This window comes from Haplochromis burtoni, unplaced genomic scaffold, assembly GCF_018398535.1.
Source record: "Haplochromis burtoni strain Fernald_Lab_line unplaced genomic scaffold, NCSU_Asbu1 Contig_23, whole genome shotgun sequence".
Taxonomy (NCBI): domain Eukaryota; kingdom Metazoa; phylum Chordata; class Actinopteri; order Cichliformes; family Cichlidae; genus Haplochromis; species Haplochromis burtoni.
In genome coordinates, this window is record NW_024582384.1 from 1,095,931 (window position 1) to 1,108,599 (window position 12,669).

The 12,669-nt window shown below is 40.3% G+C and overlaps 2 protein-coding genes across 3 annotated transcripts; one reads left to right on the top strand and one right to left on the bottom strand.

The window, feature by feature from the left end:
* Positions 1-3,301: 3,301 nt before the first annotated feature.
* On the bottom strand, positions 3,302-5,245 carry rpl28 (ribosomal protein L28). 2 transcript variants are annotated; one of them, XM_005917280.2, is made up of 5 exons: positions 5,214-5,245; positions 4,653-4,740; positions 4,021-4,144; positions 3,536-3,654; positions 3,302-3,440 (listed from the first exon to the last, which is right to left on the bottom strand). In XM_005917280.2, exons 2-5 carry the CDS (start codon positions 4,731-4,733, stop codon positions 3,351-3,353), a joined length of 414 nt encoding a protein of 137 aa, XP_005917342.1. In that variant the 5' UTR covers positions 4,734-4,740; positions 5,214-5,245; the 3' UTR covers positions 3,302-3,350. The 2 variants fall into 2 exon arrangements, with proteins under 2 accessions (XP_005917342.1, XP_005917341.1); XM_005917279.3 differs by lacking the exon at positions 5,214-5,245 and adding an exon at positions 5,131-5,153.
* A 248-nt stretch (positions 5,246-5,493) lies between these two features.
* Positions 5,494-10,082, top strand: LOC106633087. Its single transcript, XM_014332096.2, has 6 exons — positions 5,494-5,912; positions 6,041-6,155; positions 7,306-7,415; positions 8,543-8,642; positions 8,818-8,939; positions 9,051-10,082. Exons 1-6 carry the CDS (start codon positions 5,822-5,824, stop codon positions 9,158-9,160), a joined length of 648 nt encoding a protein of 215 aa, XP_014187582.1. The 5' UTR covers positions 5,494-5,821; the 3' UTR covers positions 9,161-10,082.
* The last annotated feature ends 2,587 nt before the right edge of the window (positions 10,083-12,669 follow it).

Sequence of the window (12,669 nt, forward strand, 5' to 3'; positions counted from 1 at the left end):
TACATTGTAAGTTAAAGACCCTGCAATGTTAGAAGGACAAGCCCCAACAAGCAGTTATGAGCGATCACTTGGTGACAGTGGGAAGGAAAAACTCCCTTTCAACAGGAAGAAACCTCCAGGCTCAGGTTGAATCAGCCATCTGCTGCAAGTGGGTGAGGGGAGGGAGACGGGATGAAAGAAACACTGTGGAAGAGGGCCAGAGGTTAGTAAAAACTAACGATTAGAGGTGAGTGAAGAAGAAACACTCATTGCATCATGGGAGGTCTTTAAGATAAGATGGGACCTGATTATTCAGGATGTTTTATGTGAGGAATTTAAATTCGATGTGCTTTCTTATATAAAAAGAAGGGGTGGCACTAAAAGTGTCCTGAACTAAATGAATTCTAAAAGTCCTCTATCAAGCTTGTGATGGAGCAGAACTTGCAAAGAGGTAAACAAACTATTTTATTTTTTAAAAACAGGTAATCAGGTGATTGCAATAATAATTACCAATGTGCTGGTGATATTTACATATTGCGTAAAAGAAAAGTGCCTGGAGGCGTTTCAAGATGACTGCCAAGTGGTTCAACTGAAGAACGACTTTGGCTGCTTTAACATTTTATTGTTTTTAAAACAGGAACTGGTGAATAACGTAAAGCGTTGGGGTAGAAGTGTTTAAGGTGAAAACACCTGAGTGATGACTAGCGTTGTTGAAACTGGAGGGCCAAGAGTGCCAAAATGAATTAAATAAGTAAATAAATAATAAATTACACATTTCAGTAATTAACTATTTCAAATTGGAAATAATCTATTACATCTTTTCAAATAAATTCATTGATGTTTCAGTAATTATTTCTATTTCATTACTTAATTCTTTCCATTTAAAAAAAAACTATTGTTTCATTTTATAGCAGGTAAAGTGGCTTCAGCTGTACTCAGGCAAACACAAAAATTAGCAGTTAGCTTTATTTTTCAGTAAAGTTCACAGCATTTCCATTTAGAGTTACAAAAACCAACTTTCTGAGTTCAGCTTAGTTATAAACATTTATTGTATTTCATTAATACAATAAATGGCTAAAAAGTAAGGCAACTCCCTGTGTTTAACCTGCTCTCAGTCTGCTTTCTCTACACTCACATTAACTTTTCGCTCCAGTGAATCCTCCCCAGAGGTGATTTGTACACAGGATTGACAGGTCAACTCTTCAAATCTTGTCGGCTCAATAATTCCTCTGAACAGGAAGAGCGGTGGCATCGACACTCGCTGTTCAACCATATTAAATTGCACAATACAGCCTGCAGCAGCCATGAGGAGTTGACTCAACTTTTCTGACATCAGACCGCTGCAGCCTACAGGCATCTCATCATTATCAGCAGGAGGTGCAGCAGCATCAGCAGGCGTATGAGGTGTGCTCCGTGTTCATGGAGAGGAGCTGCTGAGCCATGCAGGCCATGCCCACAAAAGGTGTTTTCCAGCAGGAGGTGGGTTTCTGCACTGATACCTGCCAGGAAAGGAGAAATTCTGTCACACTTTGTCAGCTGGGGTGTGCATTAGGCAGCTGGTTTATCCCAAAGTGCAACTCATTAACCCTCTGCTGTCCACACAGCCATGAAATCAATGCAAACTAATGCAGTGAGCACAGCTCTGTGAAGTCACGGGAGTAGTTTCAGCCAGCTGCAGACATACACACCATGTTCTGACCATTCGTCCCATAGATGCTGGACATCTTCATCATGATGTTCATGGTGATGATCTGGGTCTGTATCAAAAACAGAGAATTGCTCTGTTAATATCTTTTATTCTGCGAACAGCACAGACTATATGAAAAAAAAAAATGCAAAACATCCTGCATCCTAATCGAGTCCTGAAGTGCTAATGTGTATGCAGAGAGTGCACGAGTTAACACAAAGAGCCGGGAGAGGATTAAAACATACAGAACATGAAGAGTAAATGAAAGGGGAAAAGCCGTTTTGACCTTGGACGCCAACATTTCATCCCCATAAACTGTCTCAAAATCAGCTTCTGTGTGATTTTCTCTCATTTCAGCTCAAAGATGTTGTTTTTGTGTACAAGAATATGTGCAGTGAAATATGGAGTAGGAGACACTAAAGATATAAAAAAGACTTTTGTAACAAAGAAAAGGATCAGAATTAAACACACAAACGTGAAGATTTTATTTCCCATTTGAATTATTTTCTTGCACTGTGAATTTTTCATTTAAAGAACATTATAAATTCCTCAAAGGAACGTTTTATTATTTCATCTTAACCATCATCGTTTTGAGTTATTTTTATTAAAAACCAAAATCAAGCTCAGCCTGCCCACCTGTATTTACAGATAACATAAAGAGGACTCTGTACCATTTGAGTGAAGCCACAGCATCCGTTTGAGCTCTCTGAGGGCCTTGGTGAGGTTCTCCAGCTGGTCGTGGAGGTGGATGTTCTCCTCTATCAGCGCATGGATCGTATCCTGCAGTTCAAAACCCTGACTTTCCAGCACCAGCAGCGTCAGGGTTACCAGCAAAAGCCTTAGTGTCCTCATAGCGACTGCAGCACAAAGCTTCTGTCACATCTTCACAGTAACCCAGCGATCCTTGTCACAGGTGAAGACAGGAATAAATGGTCGGTGCAGATATTGTCCGCTTAAACACGGCAGGGGTGGGGGTGACAATGGTTCTTTCTTTCCAAAGCCATGGGTGGAAAGCTGCCAGTGGGCTGCTTTTAAATCAATCCAATGTTTCCGTATCACTAAGTGCAGTAGCAGAAGCAGATTGCTTCAGTGTGATCGTCCTCAAATACAAATACGATCTATGATAACAACGGATCATCAGGGCAGGGAGTTCGGGAGGAGGTACTCCCTATTCATTAACATACAAAACACTGGAAACAAATTTCAATCTAAAAATCACAATTGTAGCTTTTAAGTAAACTCTCAGTAGCAGCAGCATCTAAAGCTAAAGCCTGTCATGTATGGGCAGAAACTTGGATAATCAGTCTTACTCGCCCATTTTCCACTTACTGCCACATTTGTAGTTGTGGCAAAACTAATGGCTGTCACAAGGAAACTGCACACCTGTCAAAAGTAACATCTAACTTTTTTTTCTGCTTCCATACATCTACACAGCTCAGGACTGTTTTCGGACTCGTGGAAGTGAATTATCACTTGAGAAAAAACAAATTATTGTGGGGAAGAAAAACATCCATTTATGTGCATCAATTCCTCAGACACAAACACTGCTTTAAAAATATAACCACATCGGAAAGCTGCGCAGATCACTGATCTAAAGAAGCTCATGCTCAAAATTGAAGACTCAGGACACTGTAGTGTTTTTTCCAAACAAAAACCCTTTTATTTATTTATCATGTGAATGAGTTTATGCGGTCTTGGCAGCCCTGGTGCGCTTCTTTTTGACCACAACAGGCTTCTGGCTCTTCAGGATAGCGCTGGCACGACGCAGGGCAGCCTGGGGAAACAAATGAGACTTAAATGTTGTTCTTAAACTTTGACACAAACAAAAATGCCACCTATTTGAATGCCAAAACCACAGATTAAGCTCACCATACGCAGGTCCTTCCTGTATTTGTTCTTGCGAATGATGTGCCTCAAGCTGTTGAGGGTGGCACGGGAATTCTTGTTGATGGTGACCTTGACGTAGGAGTTGGCAGGTTTGTTCTGGCCTGTGCATCAAGAGAACAAAATGAGCATCAAATGTATCCAATGATCCAAAAATATGGATTTTCCAAGAAGAAAACCACATATTTCTGTATACTGTGATATACACAATATGCAGAATCTAAACACAACACAAAATAGTGTATCTAGTTATAAATTTTAACAACTTCCTTCCCCCGCTCCCATTAATGGAAATTCATTAGGCATCCATAGATGACATAAACGTTGCTGCTACCTGATGCATAAGGAGCATTTGAAATATTTGTGTTCAAATACTCTACTTAAAGTTACTGAAGAGAGGATCGTTTGTCCAGTCTGAGTCTGGACAATACTATTACTCAAACGTTAATGAACCAGCATTACTCATTTACCTGCACGCTTCTTCAGCACTACGACGACACCCTTGCCGTCGGCTGCAGGCTGCACACCTACAGTCTTCTTGTGCACCAACCCATTGAAGCGGAAAGAGTTCCTGGCCTTCAGGTTGTTGGGCTCCTGTCACAAAACAAAGACATTCAGATCACTGGCATGCATTTATTTAATTATCTTGCCTGATCCTGCTGTTAGGCTAGGGAGGTAATGTGGTATATTTTAATAAACATTACCAGGACATTTAAAAATCTCAACAATTTGATCTTCAGCAATATAAATATTTACGGATGCTAGCCAACTAGCATTTCCAGTGCCACCTTCAACTAATCTCACATCTTTAGCCAGGATTATGTCACAAACACAGATACAGTCTAAGCCTATGTGGCATATCCTGTCAGCTCAGCTAATATACAATTCTCAAACACTAACAGCAGATTGTCTTGCAATGTTTTGTTAGTATGTTAAGGTAATGTACAAAGCCTGGGATCCGTGTTTCAAGTCTAAGTTATTTGTGTCCCTACCATACCACACTGTACATCACTGCTCAAACCCAGTTTCAGTACTGAGGCAAACTTTCTGGGTGCCTAATCGCACGTTTGGTCAGGTTCTTCAGAGCAGGTTTTGTACTCACAGTGCTGTAGGTCTGTCCGTTCCTCTTGATGAGGAAGCTGGAGCAGTTCCTGATGACCATCCACTGCAAATGGGACGACATGGTGAACCTGTGTAAAAGAGGGAAAAAAATTTCTTGAAAATCTGGAAGACGAAAAACCCTGACAGGCGTCTAACATGTTTGCCTGCATTTTCTGACATTAGCTAAACGTGTTAGCTTAGCGTCACAACTTGAACGGACTAACAAGGGAAACGATGAGACGGCAAACATCTAATATAGCGAACCGTAGACTTTACTATTCTGTTAGGACTGTACAGAAAACACAGAGAGCTGCGGTTGCTAGCATTAGCGCCACTGTTCAGGTCGGGGAACCGAAGGAGCACGATGAGGCCTAACCAGAGCGAGGTGCTTACAAGATTAATCTTTCCATTTCTACATACAACAGGAACATGTATTGTCGCACAAGGTGTATAACAACAAACATAAGAATAATACCTACATTTATTAACACAAAAACAACTAGGGAAAGAAAACAAATGTACTTTAATGACCAGCTTTTAGCCACCGAAGCGACCACGTTACCTTTTAGCGGAGGAAAGGACCGGAGAGAGCGGAAACCGCTTTACGGAACCTCTCGCTGAGATTCTTACGCACACCCATCTACCTTTTTTAATTGCATTTTGGGACAAAAGCCATATTTTACTGAATTATATGACATATAGCTAATAATTAATATATATATATATGTACATTTTATTAGCGCATTTGATGCTGTATTGAATACTGAATGTAATTTTGTTTAGTACTAGTTATTTATAGAAAGAGCGGAGGAATACGTTCAGCGTAGTAAGTATGTCCACGTCATTAATGTGCGCCTGGTGTTTACAGGCAGCCGTCAGAAATTTTACACATAATAATCAGCTGTTTTAACGCCAAACCGATTAGTGTTATGTTAGCTCCAAACTCGAGCCAACGAGGAGCAAAGGCGGAGCGAATAAGAGAGCGATTGTAGACCAAATCGCAACTTCTGGACGCCGATTTTGATTTATTTCGTGGATGTTTTCGTTATGCTGCTGTGATTGAAAGATGTGAACAAGAAATGTATCTGAGGTCAAAACCTGATAAGTTAAAAGTCACGGCCTGCTCTAGCATGGCAGGTAAAGTCAGGGTCTTGTGATGAAGAGTCAAACATGGAAGAAGAAGAAGATCTGGAGACACTTGGGGAGCAGCTGTACGCTCTGATTTCCTCCAAACACAAAGAGGATGCTGGAAAACTCACAGGTTAGGGGACCTGCGTACCTCAGTTTTTGTTTAATGACATTATATATATATGTTTTTGTCGTTTTATTTTAATACTTGCAAGTGAAGCTGTAACTTGGCCCTGAAGTCTAGCTTGCTCTGTGTTACAGGCATGTTACTGGAGCTGCCAGGTCCTGTGTTGACTCAGATGTTGCAGGATGATGCCATGCTGACCGCAGCTGTGGAGAAAGCCCTGAGAGCCCTGCAGGTGGCACAGGAACCCAGGTACAGAAATGGCCAGTAGTTTTAGAGTGTTATTTTTAAAAAGAAAATAATTTGTAAGTTACACTATATGGACAAAAGTACTGAGTACTGCCATTCAGTCGCCTTTAGAAATTTTTGTGAAAGAATGGGTCATTCTAAAGGGATCACTGAAGTTGATTGTGGTGCTGTAATAGTATGTCGCTATTGCAAAAGGTCAGTTTGTAATATTTTTCCCTCTCTAGATCGACTGTAAATAGTGTTATTACAAAGCGGAAGTAATTACAAGCCACAACATTGAGCGGTAATGCAAACAGGGCATAAAAAGTGCCAATGCTCTGCAGAACCCCAAACCTCCTTTCACATTAACATCAGCATAAAACCTGTGCAACAGGAGCTTTCTGGTATGAGTTTCCATGGCTGAGCTGCTCCTGTAGGTGTAATGTGGCTTCTAGTCAGCCCAGTTTTTTGTCCATTTTGTGTATGTGTCAGATTTTTAAACATGACATTGTTATGAGTCAAAGGTCCAAATGGGAGTAAAATGATCCCAGGTGAAGAATAAGAGGAGATGACAAGGCTGGACTTTTCAAGGGGGACAAAGGCCAGAATAACACAAAAAAACTTAAATAGAAAATTACCAGCATCCAAAGAAAATGCTGGTAATTCGCAAAAATGGCAGTTCACCTCTACAGGCCTTGGCTAAAGGCTTAGGTTAATGGTAAACCCTAAACCAGGGGTGGGCAACTCCAGGCCTCGAGGGCTGGTGTCCCTGCAGGTTTTAGGTTTTTTGAACCTAACACAGCTGATTTAAATGGCTAAATTAGCTCCTCAACATGTCCTGAAGTTCTCCAGAGGCCTGGTAACGAACTAATCATGTGATTCAGGTGTGTTGACCCAAGGTGAGATCTAAAACCTGCAGGACACCGGCCCTCGAGGCCTGGAATTGCTCACCCCTGCCCTAAACACCTGGTGAATTAAATCTGTATCATAAGACCTGACAAAGACAGTTTCAAAACAAGATGTGCCAGCACTCCTAAGAGGCATTGTAACCTTTCTTTCTTTTACATAGGCCACAGGAGAGCTTTACCTTTGGAGTAAATAACAGTAACACACATGGGATTTATCTGAATGTCAAAACATTTCAGCGAGTGTATTCTCATCTCTTTCTTTACAGTCAGGTATGTAAGGATGAGGATGATGTGTCAGTGTCTTCTGACTCTCTGGGGGAGCAGCTATTTGAGCTGGTGGATGTTTACAACACAGGCCACTCACAGAAAATCACAGGCAAGTAAAATGTCTCAATAAACAACCCATAATATGTGTGTGAGATTTCACCTTGAAACAAAGCTCCAAATGAGTAAATTTTAATGCAGGCTTGGTCAAACAGTTGTATGCTAACCTTTTTGGTGACTTCTAATATAAATTAAACTACATGTTCAGCTTATTTCAAGTAAACCCTTTAAAATCGTTGCCTCTTTAGTTCTGCTTTCTGTCTCACACACTCTGTTTCATGTTTTATATTTTTAAGTAAATTTCAATGATTCTTTTACTAAAGAAGGGAATGAGTGGACACTTTTATTCTTGCTAATCTTCATAAGAAGATAGTAATTCATTTTCCCCCTCATTTTAAACTTATGATCAAATTATGTTGTTAAATCCTGAAAAACATTCTCAGCTGTATATTTTTGTGCCAATAAATAAACCCATGTTAATCTGAAAGAGCTGGTATTTCAACATAGTTTTGTTCTATTTTAGTGGATGGATATTTACATTTACTGCATCAACATTTAATTCTGATAGTCAGCCTCAGCAGCTGGGGATCAGACCGGAGGGGGCGTCTCTGGTTGGTGCCGACACGCATAGCACCCAGTGTTATACGATACCTCCAGTGGGATGGTGACCCTATAGGAGGGTGGGCCTGTGTCACCTCTTCAGTGCCCGGCCGTGCCCCATGCGGTGTGGCCTGGTGACCACGCAGTCACTCTCAAGATCTGTCCACAGTCCTGGCTGCAGGGCTGGAAGCAGCAACCACATCCTGGGCAGGATAAACTTGTCCCTTGATTCCTCAATCTTGTTTAGGGGTCATGTGAATTTCTCTATGTCTGGCCCCTCACCCCAGATCAGTGTGCTTAGCTACTACATTAAGGTGGCAGTCCCCCTGGGTGCCTCCTGGGTGAGGTGTTCCAGGTATTTCCTACCGGGAGGAGGCCTCCTGAGTCAATTCATGACATACAGCAGAGAAGATGTCTCTTGGCTGGCCTTGGGGAAGGCCTCACTGTCCCCCAGGAGGAGCTAAAGGAGGTGGCTGGGGGAGACAAAGGTCTAGGCTTCTCTGCTTGGGCTGCTGCATGCAGGATAAGAGGTAGAAAATGCATGGATAAATGGATATTTAATGCACTTTTCCTCCATAGGAATGCTTCTCGAGCAGCACAAAGATGCCATCTTAAAGCTTCTTACAGATCCCAGTCTGCTAGAGGAACAAGTGCACCTCGCCATGAAGACGCTGAAAGAGTATGTTGTTTTTTGTAGAATATTTTTACATATGGGCTTGTTCAGAAATGTGATTTTTTTTCTTTTTTTTAATTGTAGCCTGCCTTGCAGATCAGTATCAGGGCAGCTTTAATAAGATAGGAGTGGAAATCTAATCAATTGTTAATGAAAAATTGTAATAATCGCTTCACTTCAGGCAGAATATGGAGGAGACTGATGTGAGCGACACCTCAGAGCTGGATGACACAGAGAGTTTCGGAGAGAAGCTCTTCTCGCTGGTGGTGGAGATGGATCCACTCCATGCAAATGATATTACAGGTGACGTTAACCTGTAAATACTTTTGTGATTAATCAGTATTTTGTTTTTTCTCTCTGGAGAGTTCTTGTTGATGATGTTGAAATACTGATAACACTCCTACATCCTTGTAGGTATGCTGCTAGAAATGGACCCAGCTACACTCCAGCAGCTGCTCAGTGACCACACAATGCTCCAGATTGCTGTTCAGAAAGCACAAGCAGCACTGGATACTTTAAACTGAGCTTTTCTTTTTTCTTTTTTGCTCCAGCAAAAGCAAAGAAATAAATCAATATCTTTGAAGTAATACGTCCTTCAAGGAGATCTGGAGGGTATACAAGTTGCCTATTTTACAGTATGCCTTTATTATTTTACGTGGACTTTTCTGAGGACCAATGACAAAGTTTTAGTGGACCAGCCGAAAATACACAAAGAACCTACAAAGCATTTCCACTCAGCACAGAACCAACTTATTGTTAGCCATTTCTGACATGGATGCTGTGATCGCTGTTCTCAGATAAATGGACTGAACACGTTCCAGTGTGGCAAATAATAATCTATCAAAGTTGTTGTGCTTGATGATAATGTTTAGAATATGATGATAGTATTTATTTGTAAGTCTCTAAGCATAAATGCTAATCTAAATGTTGCTATTTATGTTTGTTTTTTTTCCTAACCTTAGTCTAGGTCTCAATTGTGTAACTCAGTGATTTTCACTTCCTGTTTTTACCTGTTTTAGAGGAATGACTCCACGGATGGTGGTGGTGTTGGTTGGTTACCTCCTTTTATAGACGGAACTATCTCAGACTAATTATTGATTTGCCATGAAGTTTTGACGTTCATATTTCTCAGAAGATTAATGTTATTACATACCTTCTTCAGTTGTGCATCACTGCCCCTGTTGCATCTCTTGTTCATGTTGATTTGTGGGCCAAAGTGCAATAACTAGCTCGATTTTTCTTTAAGAACACGTCCAAATTTCACCTCACTCTGTGTGTTTGCAGACCTCACCACCTCTTCATACTTCACACTATAGAAAACTCTGTGTACATGTAATATACAACTGCACTCATACTCTCTTTATTTACCCAGTGCATGTACACTGCTTATAAAAATAAAACCTGATCACGGCTTTTGTTGTTGTTCTTGTTGTTTGTTCAGTTCACTTGTGAACACTGCAGTTTTATCAGTAAATCAGTTCACAGAAGAAATCCTATGGTTGAATTCAATTCAACCATAGGACTGAATAAACAAATGCAGCAATATATGACACACTATGTGAGTTACGGCCGGCAATGATCATCAATGCAGCACGGTGGTTAGCACTGTTGCCGCACAGCAAGAAGGTCCTGAGTTCAATTCCAACATCAGGCTGGGGTCTTTCTGTGTGGAGTTTGCATGTTCTCCCCGTGTTTGCGTGGGTTCCCTCCGGGTACTCCGGCTTCCTCCCACCGTCCAAAGACATGCACTTAGTGGGGATAGGTTAATTGGATAACCCAAATTGTCACTAGGTGTGAATGTGCGAATGAAAGTGAATGCGAATGGTTGTCTGTCCCTGTATGTTTTCCCTGCGACAGACTGGCAACCTGTCCAGGGTGTACCCCGCCTCTCGCCCTATGACAGCTGGGATAGGCTCCAGCGCCCCCCGCGACCCTGAAAAAGGATAAGCGGAAGCGGATGGATGAATTCAATTCAGTTCACCAGCCATCACCAGTTAGCCTGTCTGTATCTGGATATTGCACAGGATCTTATTTTGGTCATTCAGAACTACAGTAGGGGGTGTGTCCCATTTGAACCCCAGGAATTCCAGACTATACTTGGCACAGATGTTCTTGTATACTATGCCAGACACTTGGTTATGTCTTCTATGTATGCTCTGCCTGCCAGTATCTTGCACTCTGCTGTTATGTGCTGGACTGTCTCAGGGGCATCTTTGCTCAGCCTGCACCTGGTATGGTAGACCCCATTCTCTCTGGATCTTGTGCTTAGAGTTTGTACCTGTGCTGCCACAATTAGTTCCCCTGTGTTGTCTTTCAGTCCAGCTTTTTCCAACTGCTGTTAGATTATCTGGATGTCAGCCACATCTCAGGACTTGTCTTACCCTCTGCAGGTACTTGGTGGTTTCAGCTTTCCTAGCACCTGTATATGATTCCCATTTGCCTGTGGGATTCCAAGGTACTTGTAGCTGTCCTTGATGTCAGCAATGTTCCCTTCTGGTAGTACAGTTCTAACTAGTTTCCCTGTCTTTGTTAACGTCCGAATACACTTCTCCAGTCTGAATGACATTCAGATGTCATCGCTGTAGATCCTAGTGGTGTGGATCAGGTGTGGTGTGAATCCATGTTTCGTTCACTCCTGGCATACAGCTTGATGTCATCCATGTAGAGGAGGTTGCGTGACAGCTGCTCCATTCCGCAGTCGGTATCTGTAGCCAGTCTTGTTACTGAGGGGGTTCAGGCCTATACAGAACAACAGTGAGAACAGGGCATCCTCTTGGTAGAGCCCCACACTTGATGGTGACTTGTGCAGTTGGCTTGTTGTACAAGTTGGCCTGTAGTGTTGTTTTCCAGATCCCCTCAAATTCCTGACGAAGGCTTTTAGGGTCCTGTTGATCTTGTACAGTTCTACACATTCCAGGATCCGTGTGTGAGGCATTGAGTCACAGGCTTTCTTGTAGTCAATCCAGATGGCGCACAGGCTGGTGAGCCTGGTCTTGCAGTCTTGGGCGACTACTCTGTGTCCCACTCAGGTATTTAGCCATGTGCCTGTTCATCTTTGCCGCTATGATGCCTGACACGAGCTTCCATGTTGTGCTTAGGCAAGTTGGTTTGCTGGTATTTGGATGGGACCAGTCCCTTCTGGGAAACCTTGGAAATCAGAACTGTCCGGCCTTCGGTTAGCCATTCCGAGAGAGATGTATTATATGTATATATATATATACATATATAATATATACAGTACATATATTATATACATATATATATATACATACATATATATATATACATACATTATTATACATACATATATTATATACTATAACATACAATATATACAATATATACATTATATATACATATATACATACAATATATTATATATAATATATACATACATATATATATAATACATATATATATATATCATTACATATATATAATACATACATAATATATATATACATACATATATATATTTATACATATATATATATATATATATATATACATACATATATATATATATATATATATATACATAACATATACTATATATATATATTATATATAATACATACATATAATATATATATATATACATACATAATATATATATATACATAAAAAACATATAAAAAATATTTATATATATATATATATACATACATACATATATATATATACATACATACATATATATATATACATACATACATATATATATATACATACATACATATATACATATACATACATATATATATACATACATATATATATATACATACATACATATATATATATATATATATACATACATACATATATATATATACATACATACATACATACATACATACAATACACACACATATACATACATATACATACACACACATATACATACATATACATACACACATATATACATACATATACATACACACACATATATATATACACATATATACATACATACTATAACACACACACTACATCTATCACCCCTATGGAAGCCCGTTTCCGCCACCAA

Excerpts from the sequence above, each read along its gene's own strand:
- rpl28 (XM_005917279.3), bottom strand. Across the intron at positions 4,145-4,652 it reads ACGGACAGACCTACAGCACT|GAGCCCAACAACCTGAAGGC; the intron begins GTGAGTACAAAA and ends GTTTTGTGACAG. Across the intron at positions 3,655-4,020 it reads AGTGCTGAAGAAGCGTGCAG|GCCAGAACAAACCTGCCAAC; the intron begins GTAAATGAGTAA and ends CTTGATGCACAG.
- LOC106633087 (XM_014332096.2), top strand. The coding sequence starts at position 5,822 with ATGGAAGAAGAAGAAGATCTGGAGACACTTGGGGAGCAGCTGTACGCT. Across the intron at positions 7,416-8,542 it reads CCACTCACAGAAAATCACAG|GAATGCTTCTCGAGCAGCAC; the intron begins GCAAGTAAAATG and ends TTTCCTCCATAG. Across the intron at positions 8,643-8,817 it reads GCCATGAAGACGCTGAAAGA|GCAGAATATGGAGGAGACTG; the intron begins GTATGTTGTTTT and ends GCTTCACTTCAG.